Here is a 27,858-nt window from a genome sequence, read left to right on the forward strand (position 1 = left end):
GGGAGTCTGTCTGATGGTTAGTGACAGTATGTTTGTATGATTTTGCTGTGTGAACAGTTTCTTGAATCTGAAATTTAAAACTTTGGCTTTTGTTTTGCTATCTGCAACTGCCATGACAGACTTATCAACAAGGATCTGAATGGAAGCATTAGACCCACTTAGCAATCTTATACAGGACCAGAATTTTCTCAGTTTCTCTGCCACATCTTCTGCTAAGGTGTGATGCTGGTACTCATATGCTTTGCACATAGTTCTTTTGACAGACACATGAACCTGTACTAACCATTGCTTGTCAGTTGTGCATTCTCTTCTGCTTCCTCAGCATCTTCCAAATCACATCCTTTATCCACTTACTAGTCACATAACTTTCCAGACTATGAATTCCAGTCCACTTAAACTTTACTCATAATTCCTCTACATCCATCTTACTGGAACTAAGTGATGTCAGTTCACTGTCTACATGAGATGCCAACAACTGTTTGTGTGCTCTATCTGGCAGAAAAACTTTCCTTATAATGACATTATGATTGCTAATCCTAATTTCTGTAAGACACTGTTGATTACATCCAGCATGATTGTATCTATAAGGGCTAAGATAGTTCCTTTGTGTGTGACTCCTGAGCTAACTGCTCAATAGTAGTTTTCATAAAACTAATTCAAAAGTATTTTAAATGACTGTCTGTCTATACCCCCTGCAATGAATCCATAGACATCCCAGTATATACTCGGTAAGTTAAAACTGCCTCCAACTAGCATTCCATGATTTGGGTATTTACGCACTACTGACCATGGACTTCCTTTGAATGACTTTAGAACTGTCACAGGAGAATCAGGTGGCTGGTAAAAACATTCAACAATTAAGTTGCTTTCGCCTATACCTCTTAAATGATACCAGACAATACTTTTGTCAACTGTAATATAACAAAGATATGTCTTTGCTATATACTTTCCATGACTCTGAATATCTCAGCTCTCCACTTCAGGTTTTGAACCAGCTCTTGGTCCCAAGAATAATATGAGCTTCAGAGCTTTCATGGAGACCAGTAAATTCAGGAACTTTGTTACAAATACTTCAACAATTTATGATATAATTTTGACAGTCAAAGGGCTTATATTGTGAATGCTGTCAGGCTTACATTGCTGTTTAGTGATTGGGGAGTGTTCATTAGAGCATTTCAAACTACCGTCTAGCCTAAAAAAAAACCTCACGTGCACTCCACATGTACTCTGCTACCCGAGTAGCTGCTTCTTTTGTGTAGCACACTCCTGACCTATCAAGGGAAGTCGTACAAATAACCACATGATAATGCAGGTCTAGGAATCTGAAGCCAAGGCATCACAGAGTTAATTAAGCCTTTGGCTGAGACCCTTCTTATTGTCCAAATCAAACATCCCCGATCAACTCTAGGAACAATGTGCAAATTGTAAGCTCTGCCTGCACCCCACACATTGGGCCAAAAGTCTACACCACCTCCACCAGCTGCCTGTATGAACTGAGGATGATCTCAGCACCCACACAACAGGCATCATTGGTTTTGATGTGAGGCACAACGTGCAGACGATTGTACCCTGCATGATCAATAGCTGCAGTGAACCCCCCTCCACATCTCAGATGAGGTCCCCCAGCAGACATGCGGAGTGTACATTGGGTTTCTTTCAGTCCTGAACACTATCTGCCTAAAGCTCTCCATAATGCACCTAACATTGGAGTTCAATAACTAGTAAACCCTTCTCCCTCGAGTGCCTGCTTGCACCCTTCTGAAGGACTGATGTAGTGGCCACCTGCCCACACACAGAGAGAATAGACAAGGTGAGGCAGCCAGTCTTCATACTGGTGCTGCATCTCATGCATTATGGTTGTGTTACCACCTGCCACTCAGACTGCTGTGAGGGCAGACCCAACATGTTGGGTGCACTAGGAAGTGCCTTGCAAGCAAAGCTTGTGGTCAAAATAAATGGCACCTAAGGTGTCCTATGTAATGAGCCAGATTCTCCATGCTACACCTTGAGGCAGCAGCCTGAAATTAACAGAACATGGCCAAAAGCACATTCAGCTGTCTACAAACTGCAGGGAGCTGCTCCTTCACCCACACACGTCATACACACATCCGAACCATCTGACAAGACTAAGAAGTAAACTATGAAAGCAGACTGAATTGTAGATATGCAACTTGCTACCCTCCTGATGTGTCATCATTGATGCTGATGCATTAATGAGCTATGTAGCTTGCTGTTCGGTGAGCAAATACACATTATAAACAGTAGATTAGATTAGATTAATACTTGTTCCATAGATTATGAATAGGACACTTCATAATGATGTGGAACGTGTCAGGTTAATAAAAGATGTCTGTACAAGATATTACATTACACAAAATATTGCATGACACTAATGTTTAAGTTGGTTTTTTCCCCCTCCCTTAATTTATATCTAAATATTCAGCCAATGAGTAGAAGGATTTGTCATCTAGAAATTCTTTTAATTTATTTTTAAATGTTGGTTGGCTATCTGTCAGGCTTTTGATGCTGTTTGGTAGGTGACCAAAGACTTTTGTAGCAGCATAATTTACCCCTTTCTGTGCCAAATAAGATTTAACCCTGCATAGTGAAATCATCCTTTCTCCTGGTGTTATAGCTATGCACACTGCTATTACTTTTGAACTGGGTTGGATTATTAACAACAAATTTCATAAGTGAATATAAATACTGTGAGGTTACTGTGAGGATCCCTAGATCCTTTATATACTCCTTCCACCTTTCTGCTTTCCCTTCTTTGCTTAGAACTGGGTTTCCATCTGAGCTCTTGATATTCATACAAGTGGTTCTCTTATCTCCAAAGGTCTCTTTAATTTTCCTGTAGGCAGTATCTATCTTACCCCTAGTGAGATAAGCCTCTACATCCTTACATTTGTCCTCTAGCCATCCCTGCTTAGCCATTTTGCACTTCCTGTTGATCTCATTTTTGAGACGTTTGTATTCCTTTTTGCCTGCTTCATTTACTGCGTTTTTATATTTTCTCCTTTCATCAATTAAATTCAATATTTCTTCTGTTACCCAAGGATTTCTACTAGCCCTCGTCTTTTTACCTACTTGATCCTCTGCTGCCTTTCACTACTTCATCCCTCAGAGCTACCCATTCTTCTTCTACTGTATTCCTTTCCCCCATTCCTGTCAATTGTTCCCTTATGCTCTCCCTGAAACTCTGTACAACCTCTGGTTTAGTCAGTTTTTCCAGGTCCCATCTCCTTCAATTCCCACCTTTTTGCAGTTTCTTCAGTTTTAATCTACAGTTCCTAACCAATAGATTGTGGTCAGAGTCCACATCTGCCCCTGGAAATGTCTTACAATTTAAAACCTGGATCCTAAATCTCTGTCTTACCATTATATAATCTATCTGATACCTTCTACTATCTCCAGGATTCTTCCATGTATACAACCTTCTTTTATGATTCTTGAACCAAGTGTTAGCTATGGTTAAGTTATGCTCTGTGCAAAATTCTACCAGATGGCTTCCTCTTTCATTTCTCTCCCCCAATCCATATTCACCCACTATGTTTCCTTCCCTCCCTTTTCCTACTCTCGAATTCCAATCACCCATGAGTATTAAATTTTCGTCTCCCTTCATTACCTGAATAATTTCTTTTATCTCATCATACATTTCATCAATTTCTTCATCATTTGCAGAGCTAGTTGGCATATAAACTTGTACTACTGTAGTAGGCATGGGCTTCGTGTCTATCTTGGCCAAAATAATGCATTCACTATGCTGTTGGTAGTAGCTTACCTGCACTCCTATTTTTTTATTCATTGTTAAACCTACTCCTGCATTACCCCAATTTTATTTTGTATTTATAACCCTGCATTCACCTGACCAAAAGTCTTGTTACTCCTGCCACCGAACTTCACTAATTCCCACTATATCTAACTTCAACCTATCCATTTCCCTTTTCAAATTTTCTAACCTACCTGCCCGATTAAGGGATCTAACATTCCACGCTCCAATCCGTAGAACACCAGTTTTCTTTCTCCTGATAATGACGTCCTCTTGAGTAGTCCCCGCTCGGAGATCCGAATGGGGGACTATTTTGCCTCCGGAATATTTTACCCAAGAGGACACCATCTTCAATTAACCATAAAGGAAAGCTGCATACCCTCGGGAAAAATTACGGCTGTATTTCCCCTTGCTTTCAGCTGTTTGCAGTACCAGCACAGCAAGGCCGTTTTGGTTAGTGCTGCAAGGCCAGATCAGTCAATCATCCAGACTGTTGCCCTTGCAACTACTGAAAAGGCTGCTGTGCCTGTTCAGGAACCACACCATTGTCTGTCCTCTCAACAGATACCCCCCTCCGTTGTGGTTGCACCTATGGTACGGCCATCTGTATCACTGAGGCACACAAGCCTCCCCACCAACGGCAAGGTCCATTGTTCATGGGGGTAGGCAGTTGAAAATATGTTTGAAGGCTTCAGAAATTATTATGAAACTTGTGGCATGCTGTAGTTACCAGTGATAGCTTATAGCCATTAGATTAGTGGTTTCTACCCTATGTTCATGTAGCTACTACAAGGGAATATCGTTTGATGATCTCCATTGATACTGGGTTCACAGCTGTATTGAATCATTTAAATGACTTAATGTTGCATGAAGCTGTCACAATCTTCTATATTTGCGATGCAATTACACAATTTTGATCTTAGCCCTGTATCAAATGTCTTCACCAAAAATTTGTTGATGGCACATAATCATAATCAAATCCATATCATCAGCATCATTAGTAAAGGTGAATTGTACAACAAATAGAGAAAAAGGACAACTGCAGGTGGCTTTAGATCATTTAAAGGAGCATTGTTACTTTGGTTACACCTATTTTTATTGTTACAGAATATGAACCATGCCAGCTAAAGAATGGAGGCTCTGGAAAGTGCATACATATCAGTTTATGTCCATCAGCTATCCACAAGGTGTACAAAGGTATCGAGCTGGACATATGTGGCTTCCAAGGCAGTGTAGCCATCGTGTGTTGTGAAGATCCTACTGCCTCCACTCAACTAATCGCAGAAGATCAACCACCTAGGTAAAAAATCTTACCTCACACTCTTTTTACATGTTGCACTCCACTGTTGTCAAAACTGTAGATACTAGTAAATACTAGTATAACTGAGTGACAGCTGACAGCTTTAAGTACATCATGTGCTACATTCTTGCTGGATGCAATGTCAAATAATATCTTGCATTAAAATTATGTCATGGCTGCGTGTAGGTACAATTGTACTGAATGTGCCTCAGCTGTGTTGACTAAGGGATAGTTGTAAGGAGTATTGTAAGTGTGATTGACACACAAGTGCCATACCTCAAAAAGGCATCTCATAGAATCAGGTGTACTGCTGGTGGTCTGCGACTTCCTAACACGATATTTCGATGTTGTAACTCGGCGTCTTCATCAGGTGTTCCCTGAGACCTTGTCCCATATTTATGCCTGGGTGGTGTCTGGCGCTCCCTATGCCGTCAGCGCCCACTGTGGCCATTTCTGGCAGTGGTATCAGTCACTAGACGCACCTTCTTTGGTCCATACCCATTGCGGCACCCTTCTGAGGTATTGGACAACACAAGGCGTTCCCTATTGGGTCCGCACCTGATAGGCGCGATCCTAGCACTATCATAGCTCTGTTGAAGTTCCTTATGTTGTCCGCGACCACGGCGATGTTCTATCATGGCTGAGCCATTCTCCTGGCCTTCTCAACCCAGTATGCGCCTGTGAGGTGCACTTCCTGTGGCATTCAGCTGCTGTTGGGGCTGCATATTATGACTTTGTATTCACCTTCTCCTTTTTACCGTATTCTGCTATACACTTTTATCCCGCCTATATATACTCAATAATACGTAACCCACTTCCAAACCATAACCAAAAAATTTTTTTTGCCACTTTAAACACTACCGCTGCTATAAAATCCACCGTTTCTAGTTCACAAACAGTTCCCTTCACCTTTTAAACAACCATTTCGGCTATTTCTAATAACTTTCGCTTTATTTCCATTTCCGTTTTTCCCACATCACTGATAATTTTTAACTGCTTCCCACAGGTTTTAACGTCATTATTTCTTCGTCAGACAATTGTTAGCCTCATTTTCATAATCTGCCACCACAAAACCACTCCTTTTAATACATTACACGCAGTTTTTTCGAAATTTTCCCGAATTTCTCCGTCCTTTAACGTGTTTTTGCGGCAACACAACCACCTAACCTTTGTGCACATCGTTGTCTACCAACCCAAGTCCAACATAGCCCTGCTGTAACCAACACCTTTTCGCCTTTTTCACACCAGATCTCCAGTTACTTTCCAGTTCACCTTTATCTCTCCCCATATATTTTTATTTTCATTTTCATTTCAGCCTCATGTTACACTTTCCACCTTCTAATACCATGTCACCCTCACAACACCCCCACAACGAGCCCATTAAGTTTTATTTACATTCCCTCCGCAAATATGCCTTCGCCCTAGCCAGATTACGCTCCCATATTCTATTCTCAGGCTTGTCTAACATTTGGCATTACCCCCAAAGGCCTCACACATAAAGTTCCCATCTCTGGCTGCAACCCTTCTTTCCATCAGTCCCTATACCAGTTCCAAACTGAACAATCCATTGCCCTCACCCACCAAATCCTTCACCTACACATCAACTTAGCCAATGAACACACCCGTCAACTCCTATCCTTAATAAAAGTCCTTAATCTTTCCTCTCCCACATTCACACCGGCTGTTCAGAGCATCCTCCTACAGGCCAACCGCAAATTAGAACAGCATGCCACCCTCCACCTCAAAAAACTATCCCATCTCCTGGTTTCCCACCTCTGGAAAGGCAACTCACTCACCTTTCACAACCTTTCCAGCAAACCTCAACCTCCTCTCATTGCACACAAACCCAGTCTCTCCCATCTACTCAATCTCCCACTTCCAGCTCCACTCCCTCCAAAACCTCAAAACTCCAATCAACACAATCTGGAACCACAACACCCTAATTCAGTAGTTAACCTTTACTCCAAACCTCTCTCCCAATCCGATCCATCATCATTCTTCCGGCAGACAAGGGTTCCACGACCTTGGTACTTGATCGTCGGGAGTATGTGGCTGAGGGACTGCGTCAGCTTTCAGACAACACCACATTCAAAGTTTGCCAAGGTAATCCCATTCCCGATGTCCAGGCGGAGCTTCAAGGAATCCTCAGAACCTTAGGCCCCCTGCAAAACCTTTCACCTGACTCCATCAACCTCCTGACCCCACCGACACCCCACATCCCTACCTTCTACCTTCTACCTTCTTCCTAAAATTCACAAACACAATCATCCCAGCCGCCCCATTGTAGCTGGTTACCAAGCCCCCACAGAATGTATCTCTGCCTACGTAGATCAACACCTTCAACCCATTACATGCAGTCTCCTATCCTTCATCAAAGACACGAACCACTTTCTCGAACGCCTGGAATCCTTACCCAATCTGCTACCCCCGGAAACCATCCTTGTAACCATTGATGTCACTTCTTTATACACAAATATTCCGCACGTCCAGGGCCTCGCTGCGATGGAGCATTTCCTTCCACGCCAATCACCTGCCACCCTACCTAAAACCTCATTCCTCATTACTTTAGCCAGCTTCATCCTGACCCACAACTTCTTCACTTTTGAAGGCCAGACATACCAACAATTAAAGGGAACAACCATGGCTACCAGGATGGCCCCCTTGTACACCAACCTATTCATGGGTCGCTTAGAGGAAGCCTTCTTGGTTACCCAGGACTGCCAGCCCAAAGTTTGGTACAGATTTATTGATGTCATCTTCATGATCTGGACTCACAGTGAAGAAGAACTCCAGAATTTCCTCTCCAACCTCAACTCCTTTGGTTCCATCAGATTCACCTGGTCCTACTCCAAATCCCATGCCACTTTCCTTGATGTTGACCTCACTCTGTCCAATGGCCAGCTTCACACGTCCGTCCACATCAAACTCACCAACAAGCAACAGTACCTCCATTATGACAGCTGCCACCCATTCCACATCAAACGGTCCCTTCCCTACAGCCTAGGTCTCCGTGGCAAACGAATCTGTTCCAATCCGGAATCCCTGAACCATTACGCCAACAACCTGAAAACAGCTTTCGCATCCCGCAACTACCCTCCCGACCTGGTACAGAAGCAAATAACCAGAGCCACTTCCTCATCCCCTCAAACCCAGAACCTCCCACAGAAGAACCACAAAAGTGCCCCACTTGTGACAGGATACTTTCCGGGACTGGACCAGACTCTGAATGTGGCTCTGCAGCAGGGATACGACTTCCTCAAATCCTGCCCTGAAATGAGATCCATCCTTCATGAAATCCTCCCCACTCCACCAACAGTGTCTTTCCGCCGTCCACCTAACCTTCGTAACCTGTTAGTTCATCCCTATGAAATCCCCAAACCACCTTCCCTACCCTCTGGCTCCTATCCTTGTAACGGCCCCTGGTGTAAAACCTGTCCCATTGTAACGGAACATATTAAAGGCTTTACTTTACCGAAGTATGTGATACCCTCTAAATTCAACCAGTTTAATGAGTATTTATGATTATAGAAAAGTTATTGTGTATGTTAGCAATGATCGCATAACATGTTTGCATAAACAGTCAACCCATTAAATTATACTGAATAACTGACCCACACAAAAGTTTATATCACTTGATCACTGATACAGCAAATGTCATCATGTAAAAACACAAAGTTCATCTTAAATAATTAATATGAAGTACGAAAAATAGAGGCCAACTTAGGTATTTCGGATCTCCTTAAATAAAAATCACCCAGTGAAACCTATTTGTTCACTAGGAGCGTTTTCACTCAGTATTCACGTAAGCAATCCTATTTTAGATGAAAACCAATGTAATTCTTAATAATTCATGTTATTTACTTATTTATGCAAATTAGAGAAGTCAATTGACAAACTTCTAAAAAACGGCCTTTTTGTAACAAAGAATTATTCTGTCAAGTCAACAAATCTGTCTGTCATTTTAATAACATGTTAAATTATGTCACTCGATGCAAATTAATAACTTTTCTGCACAAATTATGATAACAGATGTACATGTGACTTATAAACTATATCTCTTTTTAGTAGTTCTTTGACAATGTTATAAATACAAGCAGCAAGAAGGGTCGAGAGGCAGTCGGAATGTCACTTTGGTAAAGTGTGTTTGGTGTTATTGTTTGAGGTGGATAAACAATGCAAAGAACATGTAACGGAAGTACTACTGTGTGTTGAGTCTGGTCTTTACTGGACAGTGGAATTAAGATGGCCACCAGAGTAATAAATATTTGAAGTTTACATATTTGTTGGTTTTGCTCGTTCTTTATCATCAAAAGCACATAAAAAACACGGGACCTCATGTTTTTAACCCTAGACAACCAGATTTAGAGCCAGCATCAGCATCGAGAGACAGCAGCGATCCAGCAAGTAGCAGCGATTACCACCACACGATGCATTTTAATGGCGCCAACCTAACATCAAATGCTAACAAGCTCCGTAAATGGGAGTGAAATAGTGCGATTATAGCAATTAGCTATATCTACGACTAGGCGACCATTACACCATGCACCCTCCCACCACCACCTACTCCAGTCCTGTAATCCGGAAGGTGTACACGATCAAAGGCAGAGCCACTTGTGAAAGCACCCATGTGATTTACCAACTGACCTGCCTACACTGTGATGCATTCTATGTGGGAATGACCAGCAACAAACTGTCCATTCGCATGAATGGACACAGGCAGACATTTCTTGTTGGTAATGAGGATCACCCTGTGGCTAAACATGCCTTGGTGCACGGCCAGCACACCTTGGTACAGTGTTACACCATGTGGGTTATCTGGATACTTCCCACCAACACCAACCTATCCAAACTCCGGAGATGGGAACTTGCTCTTCAATATATCCTCTCTTCCCGTTACCCACCAGTCCTCAATCTCCGCTAATTTCAAGTTGCCGCCATTCATACCTCGCCTGTCATTCAACAACATCTTTGCCTTTGCCTCTGCACTTCCGCCTCAACTGACATCTCTGCCCAAACTCTTTGTCTTTTAATATGTCTGCTTGTGTCTGTATATGTGTGGATGGATATGTGTGTGTGTGCGAGTGTATACCCGTCCTTTTTTCCCCCTAAGGTAAGTCTTTCCGCTCCTGGGATTGGAATGACTCCTTACCCTCTCCCTTAAAACCCACATCCTTTCGTCTTTCCCTCTCCTTCCCTCTTTCCTGATGAGGCAACAGTTTGTTGTGAAAGCTGGAATTTTGTGTGTATGTTTGTGTTTGTTTGTGTGTCTATCGACCTGCCAGTGCTTTCGTTTCTTTCGTTTGGTAAGTCACATCATCTTTGTTTATATATATATATATATACCCTATGAAATCCCCAAACCACCTTCCCTACCCTCTGGCTCCTATCCTTGTAACGGCCCCTACCCTTGTAACTGCCCCCGGTGTAAAACCTGTCCCATGCACCCTCCCACCACCACCTACAGCAGTCCTGTAACCCAGAAGGTGTACACAATCAAAGGCAGAGCCACGTGTGAAAGCACCCACGTGATCTACCAACTGACCTGCCTACACTGTGATGCATTCTATGTGGGAATGACCAGCAATAAACTGTCCATTCGCATGAATGGACAGAGGCAGACATTTTTTGTTGGTAATGAGGATCACCCTGTGGCTAAACATGCCTTGGTGCACGGCCAGCACATCTTGGTACAGTGTTACACCATCTGGGTTATCTGGATACTTCCCACTAACACCAACCTATCTGAACTCCGGAGATGGGAACTTGCTCTTCAATATATCCTCTCTTCCCGTTATCCACCAGGCCTCAATCTCCGCTAATTTCAAGTTACCGCCACTCATACCTCACCTGTCATTCAACAACATCTTTGCCTCTGCACTTCTGCCTCGACTGACATCTCTGCCCAAACTGTTTGTCTTTAAATATGTCTGCTTGTGTCTGTATATGTGTGGTTGGATATGTGTGTGTAGCGAGTGTTTACCCGTCCTTTTTTCCCCCTAAGGTAAGTCTTTCCGCTCCTGGGACTGGAATGACTCCTTACCCTCTCCCTTAAAACCCACATCCTTTCGTCTTTCCCTCTCCTTTCCTCTTTCCTGATGAGGCAACAGTTTGTTGCGAAAGCTTGAATTTTGTGCGTATGTTTGTGTTCGTTTATGTGTTCTTTTATATCTTCCTTAATTTCTGTGATCCATTTAATGTCGCTCTTGCTATTCCACAATTTTTGTATTATTTTTTTACTAATTCTGTTTTCTGGAGTTCTCATCAGATGTCCAAAGAATGAGGTGTGTTTCTTCCTGATTGTGCTCATGACTGGTTCTATTTTCTTATATACTGTTTCATTTGATGCTATTCTCCAATGTCCATTTATTTTATACTGTTTATTTATACATGTCCTAATTATTCTTCTTTCTATTTTTAGTATTCTGTCAATTTCTGCTGTATTAGTTGTTTTGAAGATAGTTTCAGCTGCATATGTTATTTCTGGTTGTGTAACTGTTTTATAGTGTTTTAATTTTGCATCTATAGATGTTTTTTTTTTGTTGTTGTATGTAGTTTTGGTAATGTAATTTGCATAGTTCAGTTTTTTTATTCTATTTTGCCATGATGGCTTCTCATTTAGATTGTATGTTATTATTTTGCCTAAATATTTAAATTGATCAACAATTTTGATTTCCTGTTCTCCTATTGTAATTTTGTTTGCAAGTGGTGGATCAGTTAGCATAATCTCCGTTTTTTCAAATGATATTCTAAGGCCTACTTTCTCTGCTATTTCTTGTAGTGATTTCACTTGTTGCCTGGCTTCTTGAACGGTGTTGACTAGGAGAGCAAGATCATTTCTTTTACTTAAATTAATTATGATACAATTAGAAATGTAAAATTTTGTGTATGTAATTTTTGTATTCATTCCTGTACCTATTTTTCTTACAAATTCAACTAACCAAGTCAATATATCATATCTCACACATGATTGGTTGTCAGCGATGTAATACTGTAGGCAATGGGTGGAGCTTACAGGATATAATCTCGACTACATCTGCCTTATTCAGCAGTGACCTCCTCACTAATATTAATCTTGTTCCATCTGCTGACAACAGCAACCATAACACACGTAACATCATACTTTTTCATCATTGTAGCTTATATGTTAGATATTGCTTAGCTGTATTTTCATCCTTCTATAATAATATATATTGTTACTGAATTTCACCAGGGAAAACATGAAGATTGTCTGAGTAAAGGGCTGAAACTGGTTGATAATGAATAAAAATCTGAAGATGCGACTGAGCCTGTTTTTATTTGATTTTTAGCATTTTATATAATTGCTGTTTTGCTCCAATTGCAAAATGCTTCCTAAAATTTTAAAATCCATTTAACTTGGCCCCACTGGGGATGGGGTCTCTCTAGGAGCCCCCTACCCACTGTCTCCAGCCTGTTAGTTTGCATCAGATGTGTAACCCATACTCTGTGGACCTCAAGGCTGCTCATTGTCTTTCAGTTCCTGATAATGATACAACTTGCTCTCTTCCCAGCCACACCTCCTCTCACCCTCTAAAGGAGGAGACTTCTCATCATCCCAGGGTGTATTGGCCCATCCCTCTAATTTATTTGGACTCTATGACTACTGTTCAAATGGCTCTAAGCACTGTGGGACTCAACATCTGAGGTCATCAGTCCCCTACACTTACAACTACTTAAACCTAACTAACCTAAGGACATCACACACATGCATGCCCAAGGCTGGAGTCAAACCTGTAACCTTAGCAGCAGTGTGGTTTCGGACTGAAGCACATAGAACCGCTCGGCCCCAGCGGCCGGCACAACTACTGTCCTCCTATGGACTGTAACGGTTACTACCAATGTGAAGTTCATGATTCATATGACAGTGATCATTTTTGACCATCTTATCTTTCTTTCAGCAGCACTTGCCTGGACAGCGTCCCAGGTGAGCCTGTACTAATGTGGACTGAGTTGCCTTTTCCTTGTGTAGCATGACTGACTGGCAACTATTGCCTTTCAGACTAGCCCCATGATCAATCTCCTAATGGAGGCAGGGATTCCCCTTTTGTGAGTTCTCCGCCAGCAAGAGTTGATTGCTTATGTGTTCTGCATCTTTTGCTCCTTGGAGCACCCAAACTGCCATCCCCTCTTCTCAGCTACAGAGATATGCCTCTCACAATGAGGGCCCAAGTTTGAGGTTATGACCACCATCTGCATCCCATCCCTTTTTTCCAGAACTCCAGCTATCCATTTATCATTTCTTCTCTGAGCCTGCTCACATACATCTCCATGGTGCACCCCCATCCACAGCCCTGTCTTGACCTATCATAAGGTCTGAAAGACTTGGCTCTGCCTGAGGCCCTCAGCTGCAATTCTTCATCATTCTAGGCATGTTTTATGGTTCAGAAGTAGTCTGTACTGGTGGCTTGATGGTTGCCAAACATACTGGCTTTACTTACAATCATGTGGGATGTAATGAATTCTGCTCCTTACCAAATGGCTGCAGTGTTTCCACTGCATAGTTGGTAGCCATCTCTCGTGCTCTTGAGCATATTCATTCCTGCGCTGGTGAATCCTTCCCCATCTGTAGTGACTCCTTGAGCAGTTTATAAGGTATTTACCAGTGTTTTCCTTTTCATTTCTTGGCCCTGATGATCCAGGATTTCCTATTCGCCAACAGACAATGTGGATGCTTGGTGAGCTTTGTCTGGACACTGAAGTCACATCAAGATCCCAGGGAATGAACTCATTGACAGGCTGCCTCTTGAGATTCGTATTCTGGCACCAAACCTTCAATCAGTATTATGCCACCAAATTCTAAGGATTTGTAATCCTTTTGCACTGTCCTAACCTAGTCACCCTGCAGTGGACTCTTAATCCTCCTCACTCACTACCCCTGGTGTTAGCAGATGATGCCTCAGTGGCTGAGCTGGTTTTATAGTTTATTGATAATAGAGGCTTTTATCACGTTCTCTAAGGGATGTTGTCAGCCCATTGAAAGTTGACAGGACACCCTCCTGCCACCTCTGTCCTGACTGGGCAATGGCTGTCTGTGCCTGATGGTCTGTTTCAGACCTTGCCCTATCTATTCCCCACTCTTCCTCCCTTTCTCACATGTTCTCACAGTTTCTGCCTTTAAGGGCCTTCAGCTGCTCCCTGGACTGAGCACTTCACCAGACTTCCTTCCTTTCCCTCTTTTCTTCTTCCTTGTTTTCTCTCTAGGCTTTGTTGACCTCTGATAAACCTTGGGGTTTTCTTTTCTTGGGTTTCATGTATCCCTTTCAATTATGTGTAGTGTTGTTGTATTGTCTGTTTCAGGTACGAGGGACTGATGGCCTCATTGTTTTGTCCCTTTAAACCTTAAACCAACCAGTCAAGTTGACTGTTAGATATCAAGGACAGTGATTTGTGATCTCTACTTGCTAACTGTGTTATTAATTTACTTCCTATATGTTAATAATTGTGTCTAATAACTTAAATAATACTATGTTATTGGAATCAGTCACATTATTGGATATCAACTGAGTGTAGTACGTGGCAAGCTGTTCATTGGTGCATAAATTATAGTAGGCGACACATGATCTGGCCATAAACAGTAGTTCATTCAGCAACTGAAGTGCAAGCAAAGTGTTTGAACTGCAAATCCTTTGTGGGCCACATTATTTGTAGTATATTGGCTCCACATACCAAATTTTCAGCCACATTTGATGGAGGTGCTGGTACCAAGAGAACATTTGCATACGTAAATATGGCTACGCTTCAGCTTCATTGCAGGAAACAAAGAAAAATATTGACAAAACACGCTACAGGAATAAAACAAAAATCACAATTAACATAAAATATGGTGGCGTAGTGCTACAAGATCTGATGACCAAGATACAGTTCTCCAAAACATGTAGTGAGAATAATAATAAGTGTACAAATAGAACTGTTGTTCTGTGAGGAACAGCAATATGGTCTTCTTTGTAACAAGCTAGAAATAGATCAGCAGCAGTTATGTAGTGCAAATAAGGAAGCTGCAACCCTTTTCAGAGTCAAAGTTTCTTGTTAGTGTTACTGTGTTAAATTTAGCTCAGGTAAACGTAAATAGTTGATAGCAGTCAGTAATTCAGTTCCTAATGGCTGCTTCACTACATTTGTTTATACCTTTGTTTGTGCCAAATCCTGGTATAGTCTCTTTGATTATTTGATTGTCAGATCATAATGAAGGAGTGAATGAGTGAATGAATAGTGCAGTTCCCATAACAATAATGCATAGAAATATTTGAAATCAAGGAAAGTAATACAGTACTTGGAAATCAGTGATAGAATACAAACAATGGAATGATGAAAGACAATTACTCACATGATTTACATTTTCTGTGTTTACCTAAATCACTTCAGACAAGATAAATAATATGCTGTGCAATGAGTGGATGTCTTCTCTCATACTGCCATTAAAATTGGAGAATACAATACATAACTGATAAGCAATCTGGTTACAGTACAACATAGTGAACATTTGAATGGAATCTTTAAAATAGGACACACACAATACTGGCATGGTATGCACTCTGCTATACTTCAGGGAAGATAATTGATGCGACAAAAAAACCTGTAGCCCAGACATTGAGTTACAGATTATATACTTTGCTCTAAATAGGTCTCAGTTAGTTTTATTTGTTATTGAAGCATCCCTCAGCAATAATCCATACAAAATTATTTGTCTGTTTTCAAATGTTGTGTTAAATGGAAACATCATACTAATTTTTCTTAAGGACTGTTCATCTTAGGCTAGCATCTAAATATAAGGCACACACAATTGATATTAAGTGTCAATGCTGAGAAGTCACAAAATTATGAAATTTACATATTTGTCAATATTATAAGATACAGACTTTTTCAACAGATGTTACTCCTGTGTCCTATTTTCATAGCTTAATTTGGATTATTTATTCCCACAGGAAGCCTGACACACAACCAAATGTAATACCTGACTCAATAACCACATCACCAAACAGCAGCCTTGTCTCAAAGTTCCAGTCTACCACTACACAATCTGGTAACACTTCAAGTCAGCAAATCAGGAAGCGTGTTAGTGAAGAGAGTAAGTTCCAGTTTTTCTTAAGGTTTTTGAATTATCAGATGTTGCGATTGACTGATGGACATACTGGCTGACTGGTCTATCTTTATCTATCTATCTCTCTATCTATCTATCTGTCTATCTATCAGTCTGTGAAAGAATTTGCATTGTATGCATTTGAAATCATTATGGCTTAAAATTTATTGCTTATGCAGTAAATGGCAATCAATTCTTTTAAATCTAATTACATATCTTTCATTTAGTCTTAGTTAAGTATTATTTCTGTCTACACCCACACAGATACTCTAAAAGCCACAGTATGGTGCATGGCGGAGGGCACTCTGTACCACTACAAGGCATTTCCTTCCCTGCTCCACTCACAAAAAAAGACTATCTACACTCCTGGAAATGGAAAAAAGAACACATTGACACCGGTGTGTCAGACCCACCATACTTGCTCCGGACACTGCGAGAGGGCTGTACAAGCAATGATCACACGCACGGCACAGCGGACACACCAGGAACCACGGTGTTGGCCGTCGAATGGCGCTAGCTGCGCAGCATTTGTGCACCGCCGCCGTCAGTGTCAGCCAGTTTGCCGTGGCATACGGAGCTCCATCGCAGTCTTTAACACTGGTAGCATGCCGCGACAGTGTGGACGTGAACCGTATGTGCAGTTGACGGACTTTGAGCGAGGGCGTATAGTGGGCATGCGGGAGGCCAGGTGGACGTACCGCCGAATTGCTCAACACGTGGGGCGTGAGGTCTCCACAGTACATTGATGTTGTCGCCAGTGGTCGGTGGAAGGTGCACGTGCCCGTCGACCTGGGACCGGACCGCAGCAACGCACGGATGCACGCCAAGACCGTAGGATCCTACGCAGTGCCGTGGGGACCGCACCGCCACTTCCCAGCAAATTAGGGACACTGTTGCTCCTGGGGTATTGGCGAGGACCATTCGCAATCGTCTCCATGAAGCTGGGCTATGGTCCCGCACACCGTTAGGCCGTCTTCCGCTCACGCCCCAACATCGTGCAGCCCGCCTCCAGTGGTGTCGCGACAGGCGTGAATGGAGGGACGAATGGAGACGTGTCGTCTTCAGCGATGAGAGTCGCTTCTGCCTTGGTGCCAATGATGGTCGTATGCGTGTTTGGCGCCGTGCAGGTGAGCGCCACAATCAGGACTGCATACGACCAAGGCACACAGGGCCAACACCCGGCATCATGGTGTGGGGAGCGATCTCCTACACTGGCCGTACACCACTGATGATTGTCGAGGGGACACTGAATAGTGCACGGTACATCCAAACCGTAATCGAACCCATCGTTCTACCATTCCTAGACCGGCAAGGGAACTTGCTGTTCCAACAGGACAATGCACGTCCGCATGTATCCCGTACCACCCAACGTGTTCTAGAAGGTGTAAGTCAACTACCCTGGCCAGCAAGATCTCCGGATCTGTCCCCCATTGAGCATGTTTGGGACTGGATGAAGAGTCGTCTCACGCAGTCTGCACATCCAGCATGAACGCTGGTCCAACTGAGGCACCAGGTGGAAATGGCATGGCAAGCCGTTCCACAGGACTACATCCAGCATCTCTACGATTGTCTCCATGGGAGAATAGCAGCTTGCATTGCTGCGAAAGGTGGATATACACTGTACTAGTGCCGACATTGTGCATGCTCTGTTGCCTGTGTCTATGTGCCTGTGGTTCTGTCAGTGTGATCATGTGATGTATCTGACCCCAGGAATGTGTCAATAAAGTTTCCCCTTCCTGGAACAATGAATTCACGGTGTTCTTATTTCAATTTCCAGGAGTGTATATGCCTCCGTATGGGTCCTAACTTCTTGTATCTTATTTCATGGTACTTACATGCAATGTGAGTTGGTAGCAGTAGAATAATTTTGCAGTCAGTGTCAAATTCTGGCTCTCTAAACTTTCTCAAATTGATTCCTGAAAATACTGTTGCCTTCCATCCTGGAATTCCTGTTTGAGTTTACAAAGCATCTCCATAACATTTGTGTTAATGGAACCTACCAGTAACAAATCTAGCAGCCCAATTCTGAACTTCTTCAATGTCTTCCTTCGATTTGACCTGGCACAGATCCCAAACACTCAAGCAGTACTCAAGAATAGGTAGCACCGACATCCTATATCTAATCTTCTCAACAGGTGAACCACTCTTTCCTACAACTCTCCTAATAAACGAAAGTCAAAAATTCACCTTCCCTATCACAGTTCTCACATGCTTGTTCCATTGCATATTGCTCTGCAATGTTATGCCTGGATATTTAAATGATTTGACTGTGTCAAGCAGGACACTAGCAATACTGCATTTGAACATTACTGGTTTATTCTTCATACTCATCTTCATTAACTTACATTTCTCCACATTGAGCCAACTGTCATTCACCACAACAACAAGAAATTTTGTCTAAATCATCTTGTATCCTCCTAAATTCACTCTACTTTGATAGCCTACTGTACACCACAGCATCATCAACAAAGAACTGCAGATTGCTGCCCACCCTGTCCAGCATATCATTTATCATTTATGTATATAGAGAACAACAGTGCTCCTGTCACACTTGCCCGAGATACTACTAACAATAACATTGCTTCTGATGAACACTTGCCATTGAGGTTCCATTGTTTAATAAGTAGATTAGATTAGATTAGTACTTGTTCCATAGATCACGAATACGACACTTTGTAATGATGTGGAACATGTCAGGTTAATAAAAGGTGTCTATACAAGATATTACATTAGACAAAATATTACATGACACAATTCCCCCCCCCCCCCAGTGTAGGTTGGGAAATTACCCACTTACTATATCCAAAAATTCATCTAATGAGTAGATCTAATGAGTAGAAGGAGTTTCCATTAAGAAATTCTTTTAATTTCCTTTTAAATGCTATATGGCTATCAGACTATTGATGCTATTAGGTAAGCGACCAAAGACTTTTGTGGCACCATAATTTACCCCCTTCTGAGCCAAAGTTAGATTTAACCTTGAGTAGTGAAGATCATCCTTTCTCCTAGTGCTGTAGCCATTTACACTGCTATTACTTTTGAATTCGTTCGGATTATTAATAACAAATTTCATAAGTGAATATATATATTGTGAGGCTACAGTGAAGATTTCTAGCTCTTTAAATAAGTGTCTGCAGGATGAGCTCCAGCAATTGTTCTGATTACACGCTTTTGTGCAATGAACACTCTTTTACTCAATGATGAGTCACCACAGAATATGATACCGTACGAAAGCAGAGAATGAAAATAGGCGTGGTAAGCTAATTTACTCAGATGTATATCGCCAAAATTTGCAATGACCCTAATAGCATAAGTAGCTGAACTCAAACGTTTCAGCAGATCCTCAGTGTGTTTTTCCAGTTCAACCCCTCATCAATTCATACACCTAGAAATTTTGAATATTCTACCTTAGCTACCGATTTCTGATCGAAGACTATATTTATTAATGGGGTCATTCCATTTACTGTGTGGAACTGTATATACTGTTTTTTGTCAAAGTTTAATGAGAGCCCATTTGCAGAGAACCACTTAATGATTTTCTGAAAACATCGTTTACAATTTCACCAGTTAATTCTTGTCTGTCGGGTGTGCGGGTGTGATAGCTATACTTGTATATCCGACACACTCACATATCTGCGAACTTGACCAATATGATCATACTATGGGAACAGGATATGAATAGCCGTATATGGAAAAAACCCATTTGCAGAGAACCACTTAATGATTTTCTGAATTTCACCAGTTAATTCTTGTTTGTAGGGTGTGATAGCTATACTTGTATATCCGACACACTCACATATCTGTGAACTTGACCAATATGATGATACTATGGGAACAGGATATGAATAGCTGTATATGGAATCAACAGTTCCCACTAATATCTGCATATACATATATTTCAATTATCACATACATGCACACAGTAAAAGGTATAAGAACAGACTGAATTGACATGTCGGCTCGGATGAGCGACCTGAGTCCCAAAGATTAATGTTGTCTAACATTGATACAACCTATCCATGCCACACAGTGCCCCCCCTCCCTCGCTCTCTCCCGCAGTATGAAGTACCGCACGTGAGCTTTGAGGGAAGAATATTTTGGCATCAACACTGTTGGTAGTCATACAAGCTGGTAGATGCACAACCAGGACCTCCACCCCGACCGGGGCAGAGTGCGGACATGGAGCGATGGGAGGCATCTCCACCTCAAAGTCATTGAGCCAGCGAGGATGGACGATGCGGCAACCAGCCTGGGAGCAGGCAGGTTGAATGGCGGATGCCAGGGTGTAGGTGTGGCAAGCCCGGATGCTAATTGAGGGGTCCGGCAAGATGAAGGCATGAATTGTCATTAGCTCGCACTATTGAGGGAGGGTGAGGCTAACCACAACACTGATGTTTAACTGGTCATTGGGTGGTGGGGTCATGGTGTCTATGAGTAAAATGAGAACTTGCTCGTCGAGATTGACGATTCAAATGTCGTCCTCCTGGTGTGGGGATTTGTTGCAAGGCAGGGTGACTGTGGGAGAGGGTGTCTCTGTAGTTGATGAGGTAGCAGCAAAAACTGCACACAGGGTGGTGGGTGACGTGTCTGAGAAACCTGCGAAAGGTGACGGGGAGGCGTCGGGTGAACAAACTGGCATGGTGGCCTGAGGAGAAACATTGTTGGACTCCACAGTGGGAGGGAGACTGGCAGGAGAGTCGTTAGAAGAATCACACTGAGCCAGCAGAGGGATGTTGGGATCCATGAATGCTGGTTTGAGTCGGTGTAACGAAACAGTTTACAGACTTTCTTTGATGATGATGTCGAAAGTTGTTTCACCTGCCGAAAGACTTTAAAGGGGCCAAGATAAGGTGGTTGCAGAGGTTGTCAGATCGAATCGTCTCTCAACATTACATGGGAGCAAGTGTTGAAAGCGGTTGGCATGTAAGTGTCCAGTGGGGAGTGGCTGATAGGTGCGTGTGGGTGTGCTTGTTTGAAGTGAGTGCGCATGCGACTTATAAAATCCGGGAAAGGGGGATGTCTTCAAGTACTTGAGGCTGAATGTGTTCCCCTGGTAGGAAGTGGTTCTCCCTGAAATCAAATTCTGAGATAGTTCCCTGTAAGTCAGGCTTGAAGGTTGAATGGAGGCCGAGCAGTACCCATGGAAGTGCTTTGGACCAGAGGGAGTCGTGGTGCCTGAGCGCTTTTTGGTCGTAGGCTGTGGTGTGAATTTTCTTAATGTCACAGATGTTACATAAAGTAATCAACAGGGAAGACTCAAACTGGTCAATGGTCATGGTGGTCGGACAACCAAACCTGGCAATTCATGAGGAGATAAAACCCTTGGCCATGGTCTCGGCGGTGATGTTAGGTAAGGGGACTGCCTCTACCCAGCAGGACGTGCAGTCAATTGTGACAGAATGCATCTGTGGCCCACCGACGGAGGAAGAGGAGTGATAAGATTGATATGTACATGATGAAATCGTCCTGGAGCCAGTGGTCGGGTGGTGTGGCTGCTGATTTTGTTGCATTGGCAGGGGATGCAGCTGCATGCCCAGGTCTGACAGTCCTGTTTTATATTTTTCCAAACAAAAATCTCGGAGATGAGCAGTGTAGTGGTGCGGATGCCACCAGGGTGAGCAAGGTTATGCAGAGCATACACCTCATCCACAATGCTGGGGAATTTAGCTTTAGGAAAAGCCTCGTCAGAGGCTTGTAGGACGGCCAGGTTGGATAAGTCAATGATGCATGAAATAGTATTGATCCACGTAAAAAAATCTGTGGCAATGTTGTCCATGCCTTGATGTAGCAAACATCGGTTGTGAATTGGGAGACTAGATCAAAGTGATGGAAATGCCAAGGGAATGAGTCCTCGAGGGAGTTGTACAAAGTGTCTGTGAATAGTTTGTGATCTGTGAGGATGAAGAACGGGTGACCCTCCACATTGGGGCGGAAGTGTTTGATGGTCTCGTAGACTGCAAGGAGTTCTCTATCGAAAGTGGAGTATTTCTTCTGAGCTGTTGATAGGTTTTTAGAGAAGAAATTAAGATGGGAAACCATGTCTGCCCTGCGTTGCTGTAGTACCATTCCCACTGTGGTGTCACTGGCATCCCTAGTGATGAACAACTCAGCCAAGGGGTCAGGGTGGGTGAGTGTCACAGCGTGAGCTAAAGAAGTCTTTAAGGCGTTGAAAGCCTCCAGCATAGGTGCAGTCCATCGAACGGGTGTGAGTCCTGAAGTCTGTTTACCTGACGGTGAGTCTGTCAGCGGGACCTGCACGGCAGCGGCAGAAGGCAGGTGACAACAGTAGTAATTTATTGTGCCCAGGAAACATCAGAGTTAATTTGTAATTAGCCGGGGGTGGCAGTGAAGTGATGGCGTGCACACAAGATTTGGAAGGCTGTATTCCATTGGTGGAGACGGTGTAACCCAAGAAAGTGACGAAAGACTGGAACAACTGGAATTTTTCTTTGTGGACCTTGACGCCATTGGAGTTCAATGTCTGCAGGACCATGGATAAATGAATTTCATGTTCCTCAGCTGACTTGCTGAAAATGAGTATATTGTCCAGATATGCAAAACAAAACTCGAACTGTCATAAGTTCTTAGGCCGAATGGCATGAAGTTGTATTGGAACAAACCAAGTGGTGTGATAATAGCTGTTTTAGGGAAGTCATCTGGAACTACAGGAATCTGGTGGTAGTCATGTTTACAGTCAATAACACTGAAGATTGTAGCACCTGATAAAATATGAGTGCAATCATTTATGTTAGGCACAGGGTAATTGTCCTTGACAGTATGAGCGTTTAAATGTCTGTAGTTGCTGTACATTTGGAAAAAACCATCATGTTTGAGGACTAGGTGGGTTGATGAAGACCAGTTGCTGTCTGACAGTTGCAGGATACCTGCCTCCAAAAGCTGTTAATTTGCTGCCTGGCTGTGTGCAACTTAATAGGGTTGAGGCATCTAACCTTGTGCCTAATACTAGGGCCAGCAGTTGTAACTATTTTGTGTGTCGTTCTGTCAGTGACGGAAGAAACTGAGAACTGCACATGAGACTGATCAATGTTCTGACATGAAGTTTTTGCACAGGTAGAGCGCAACAAGGCATAGCCATTAGTGGAGTGAGAAAAGGCAGCACAAAAGTCACATGTCTAGTACTTGAGTGTGACATGCACTTGTGTGGAGAGGGCGGCTGTGCATGGAGCAGATCAGAATGCGCGGCGACTGTCTGCTGACAACCTTGAACTTGGTGCCTGGTGTGGGCGAGAGTAGTGTTGGCATTGTGTGTGGAACATCAATGGCCACTGAGTTATGTGGCTGGTGCATGAGAGAGGGGGAATGTTTATCAACACGCAGTGGGCATGGTTGTATCATGCATGCGACTGTTATTAGAAGCACTGTCTGACACATATGGCAGTGAATGTGGCCAGCTCATTGAGTTTGTGGAGTCTACCGTATGTGAATCATCACGCGCAATTAAAGTTTTTGGACTAACCTGATAAGTGTCCGAGCTGGTGTCTGCTGGATTAGGTGGCGGGACTGTGGTTTCAGCAGTGAGGTACAGCTGTGACGAGCCAGTTGTAAGTGTGTGCTATTCATTGTTTCATCTCATCATTTTCCCAGCAGAGTTGTGCCACCGAGTCGTATTCTGACAGTAGGTTAGTGACACAGGTCACAATGTTGCCCACAAGGGCAGAGCACTCGTGTATCAACTCACATGTCGCGAGAGAAACAGATCATGGAACATAAGTGCGGGAGCACAGTATCTGAGTGTTAGTGGCATGGTGTAGCACTGAGCCCTGGACTAGGTTCAGAGAGTGTTTGTAATATGACAAAAAATCCATACCGAGAATTGATTCATCAATGTCAGCAATGTAGAAAGTCCATGGAAAACACAGAGAAGGAGATAGCTGCACCTTAACTTTGACAGAGCCTGAGGTCTGTAACGTTGATGCATTGACAGCTCGTAGAAGTGACTTTGTCAATGAAAAGATGGGGCGAGCCATCGATATATGTATGATAGACACATCAGCATCTGCGTTGACTAGGAAAACGAGCCATGACGAAATGTCAGTCACATACAAATGACCCCTCGGCCGAGCAGAGGAGTGGATGAAGGGTAATATATGAGGACGCCTGTGAGGTTCCCCATACGACTCAGCGTCTTTTAGGTCCTGTGGTTGGTGTTTGGGTGCTGGCAAGGTAATTGACACTTCTTGGCATTATCGCCAAAAATCTTGTGGTACCAGCAGTATGGATGAGGTGGATGTGGTGGAGGTTGTGACTGCGGCAGCAGAGGAGGCTTGTCCTCGTTGATTTGTTCTGGCACGTATACCGGCACGTGTGGTGCGTGGGCAATCCTGGAGTGCTCAGACATCAGAGAGAGCAGGCGGATACTGCCAGGCGATGTAGAAGGCACAGAGGTGGAGCGAGCCCTGCCCCTTCCAGCAGACTGCCGATTAGCAGGAGCAGTTGTGCCCACTAGTGGTGGGTGGTGAGCTGGTTGGTGTTGTTCTAGCAATGAATACAGATGATCTGTGATGCAGAGACGAGAGCCGATTGACTTAAAGGAGTGTGGATCTGTAGGTCAGTAGGCAATTTGGCACACCACATCGCCCACAGAGTGATGTCCGGCATGGTATGCTCACTCACAAGTAACTGAAGGCGGCACCAGAGTTGTGACGGGGTTCGGTCCCCCAGGTGTTCCTCGTACAAACTCTTGATGATTAATTCTTGTGCTGAGCAGGCGAGTCATTCCATGATTGTTTTCTTCATGAACTCATACTTCAGTGGAGGCGGTGGTGAGAGGAGTAGATCGCAAATTAAATCCGAGTGACCGTGGAGGTGTATGAAGAGACGCAGGAATTTAGAGTTGTAGTTGGACACGTGAAGCAACTCGAAAAGATGCTCAACAATCGCAAACCGTGATACAGGGTTGTCTTTATATAAAGGTGGCAGCTTTGGTAGACAACCTGGGGATGGGGACGAAGGCAGCTTCGGTGTCCCTTGGAAAACCAGCTGGTCCATGGCAGGAGAGACAGTACAGCAGGCTGGCACAGTAGACGAGGGTGTGTTACTGGCGAGAATGTCTGTAGCAATGGCGGGTTGCATTGTGCTTGATGTGTCATGAAAACATGACACAGCTGGCACAGTCGGTACCGTGGGAACGAGCGGTTGCACGATACGTGAAGGGGTCCCGTAAACTGGACCGTAGGTTACAGGTACTGATTTGAATTTGATCACCTCAGAAATAACGCGGAAGGCTGGCACAGCAGACACAGGGGGAGAGCGGCTGAGTGGTCGGAGTCAGGGCCCCCTGTGTGTGCGTGGGAAGGGTATGGGTGGGGGGGCTGGTAACTCCTGTGACAAAAGTGTGAGTTCTCCACGCATGTTGAAAGCACACCCCGTGGGGTCAGTTCGGACTATAAATTACTGGTGGAACTTGCAGAAGATCACTGTGTGTGGTAAGACATACCTGTAAGGTGAAATGCTAAAGGATGTACTCGAGCCCATGTGGTCGAAAAATTGAGCAACAGGTCTGGGGGGTGAGTGAAAAGAATTTTGCGCACGGAAATGTCCATCATTAGTCTGCAAATGAGGCAAAACCAGAACAGGCCACAATTGATAGAGGCCGAGTGCATTTTGTACAAATGGCGGCATTGCACACAGCATGACAGTAACTGTTGTTGCAGCCCGTTGAGAGTCAAAGTACGTGTGCAAATGTAGAGTGCTTTGAACATTATACGATCGACTGGTAGGAACACAGTTCTGAATATTAACCACTTCACACGTCACATGTTGGCAAGCACAGTCGGGCAACATGAAACCTGAGTCCATTGTTTGAGTTAACGGTTTACCACTCGACCATTGTACAACAACAAAGTTTGAGGTTAAAGTGGTTGGAGATTCCGAATCACTATGGTGTAATGGAGAGCCGGCCATTGGTGAAGGATTGAGGGGGCCCGGCAGTCATAGTTTGGGCTTCCAAATCTTTGACCAAAGTGTTGGGTGATTTAGCCATGGCGGCGTGTGCATAATCTGTTGATTTACAACACCCTGTGCAAAAGTTACAGAAGACATAGGAACTTCGCAGTCATCAGTATGGGAACAGGATATGAATAGTGGTATATGGAATAAACTGTCCCCACTAATATCTGCAAACACACACAAACACACACACACACACACACACACACACACACACACACACACATATATATATATATATATATATATATATATATATATATATATATATATATATATATATATATAATAGAAGGAAACATTCCACGAAGGAAAAATATATCTAAAAACAAAGATGATGTGACTTACCAAATGAAAGTGCTGGCAGGTCGACAGACACACAAACGAACACAAACACACACACAAAATTCAAGCTTTCGCAACAAACTGTTGCCTCATCAGGAAAGGGGGAAGGAGAGGGAAAGACGAAAGGATGTGGGTTTTAAGGGAGAGGGTAAGGAGTCATTCCAGTCCCGGGAGCGGAAAGACTTACCTTAGGGGGAAAAAAGGACAGGTACACACTCGCACACACACACATATCCATCCACACATATACAGACACAAGCAGACATATTTAAAGACAAAGAGTTTGGGCAGAGATGTCAGTCGAGGCAGAAGTGCAGAGGCAAAGATGTTGTTGAATGACAGGTGAGGTATGAGTGGCGGCAACTTGAAATTAGCGGAGATTGAGGCCTGGTGGATAACGGGAAGAGAGGATATATTGAAGAGCAAGTTCCCATCTCCGGAGTTCGGATAGGTTGGTGTTAGTAGGAAGTATCCATTTAACCCGGACGGTGTAACACTGCGCCAAGATGTGCTGGTCGTGCACCAAGGCATGTTTAGCCACAGGGCGATCCTCATTACCAACAAACACTGTCTGCCTGTGTCCATTCATGCGAATGGACAGTTTGTTGCTGGTCATTCCCACATAGAATGCATCACAGTGTAGGCAGGTCAGTTGGTAGATCACGTGGGTGCTTTCACACGTGGCTCTGCCTTTGATTGTGTACACCTTCCGGGTTACCGGACTGGAGTAGGTGGTGGTGGGAGGGTGCATGGGACAGGTTTTACACCGGGGGCGGTTACAAGGGTAGGAGCCAGAGGGTAGGGAAGGTGGTTTGGGGATTTCATAGGGATGAACTAAGAGGTTACGAAGGTTAGGTGGACGGCGGAAAGACACTCTTGGTGGAGTGGGGAGGATTTCATGAAGGATGGATCTCATTTCAGGGCAGGATTTGAGGAAGTCGTATCCCTGCTGGAGAGCCACATTCAGAATCTGATCCAGTCCCGGAAAGTATCCTGTCACAAGTGGGGCACTTTTGTGGTTCTTCTGTGGGAGGTTCTGGGTTTGAGAGGATGAGGAAGTGGCTCTGGTTATTTGCTTCTGTACCAGGTCGGGAGGGTAGTTGCGGGATGCGAATACTGTTGTCAGGTTGATGGTGTAATGCTTCAGGGATTCCGGACTGGAGCAGATTCGTTTGCCACGAAGACCTAGGCTGTAGGGAAGGGACCGTTTGATGTGGAATGGGTGGCAGCTGTCGTAATGGAGGTACTGTTGCTTGTTGGTGGGTTTGATGTGGACGGACGTGTGAAGCTGGCCATTGGACAGGTGAAGGTCAACATCAAGGAAAGTGGCATGGGATTTGGAGTAGGACCAGGTGAATCTGATGGAACCAAAGGAGT

The 27,858-nt window shown here is 43.7% G+C and overlaps 1 protein-coding gene across 1 annotated transcript in view; it reads left to right on the top strand.

Annotated features, from left to right (window-relative positions):
• LOC126161252 (uncharacterized) overlaps positions 1-27,858 on the top strand; it is a 197,826-nt gene that overhangs the window by 120,107 nt on the left and 49,861 nt on the right. Inside the window, exons 4-5 of the mRNA XM_049916991.1 lie at positions 4,880-5,072; positions 16,013-16,155. Coding sequence (XP_049772948.1) covers positions 4,880-5,072; positions 16,013-16,155 — 336 coding nt within the window. The remainder of the gene's footprint in view (positions 1-4,879; positions 5,073-16,012; positions 16,156-27,858) is intronic.

This window comes from Schistocerca cancellata, chromosome 2 (genome assembly GCF_023864275.1).
Source record: "Schistocerca cancellata isolate TAMUIC-IGC-003103 chromosome 2, iqSchCanc2.1, whole genome shotgun sequence".
NCBI classification, from domain to species: Eukaryota; Metazoa; Arthropoda; class Insecta; order Orthoptera; family Acrididae; genus Schistocerca; species Schistocerca cancellata.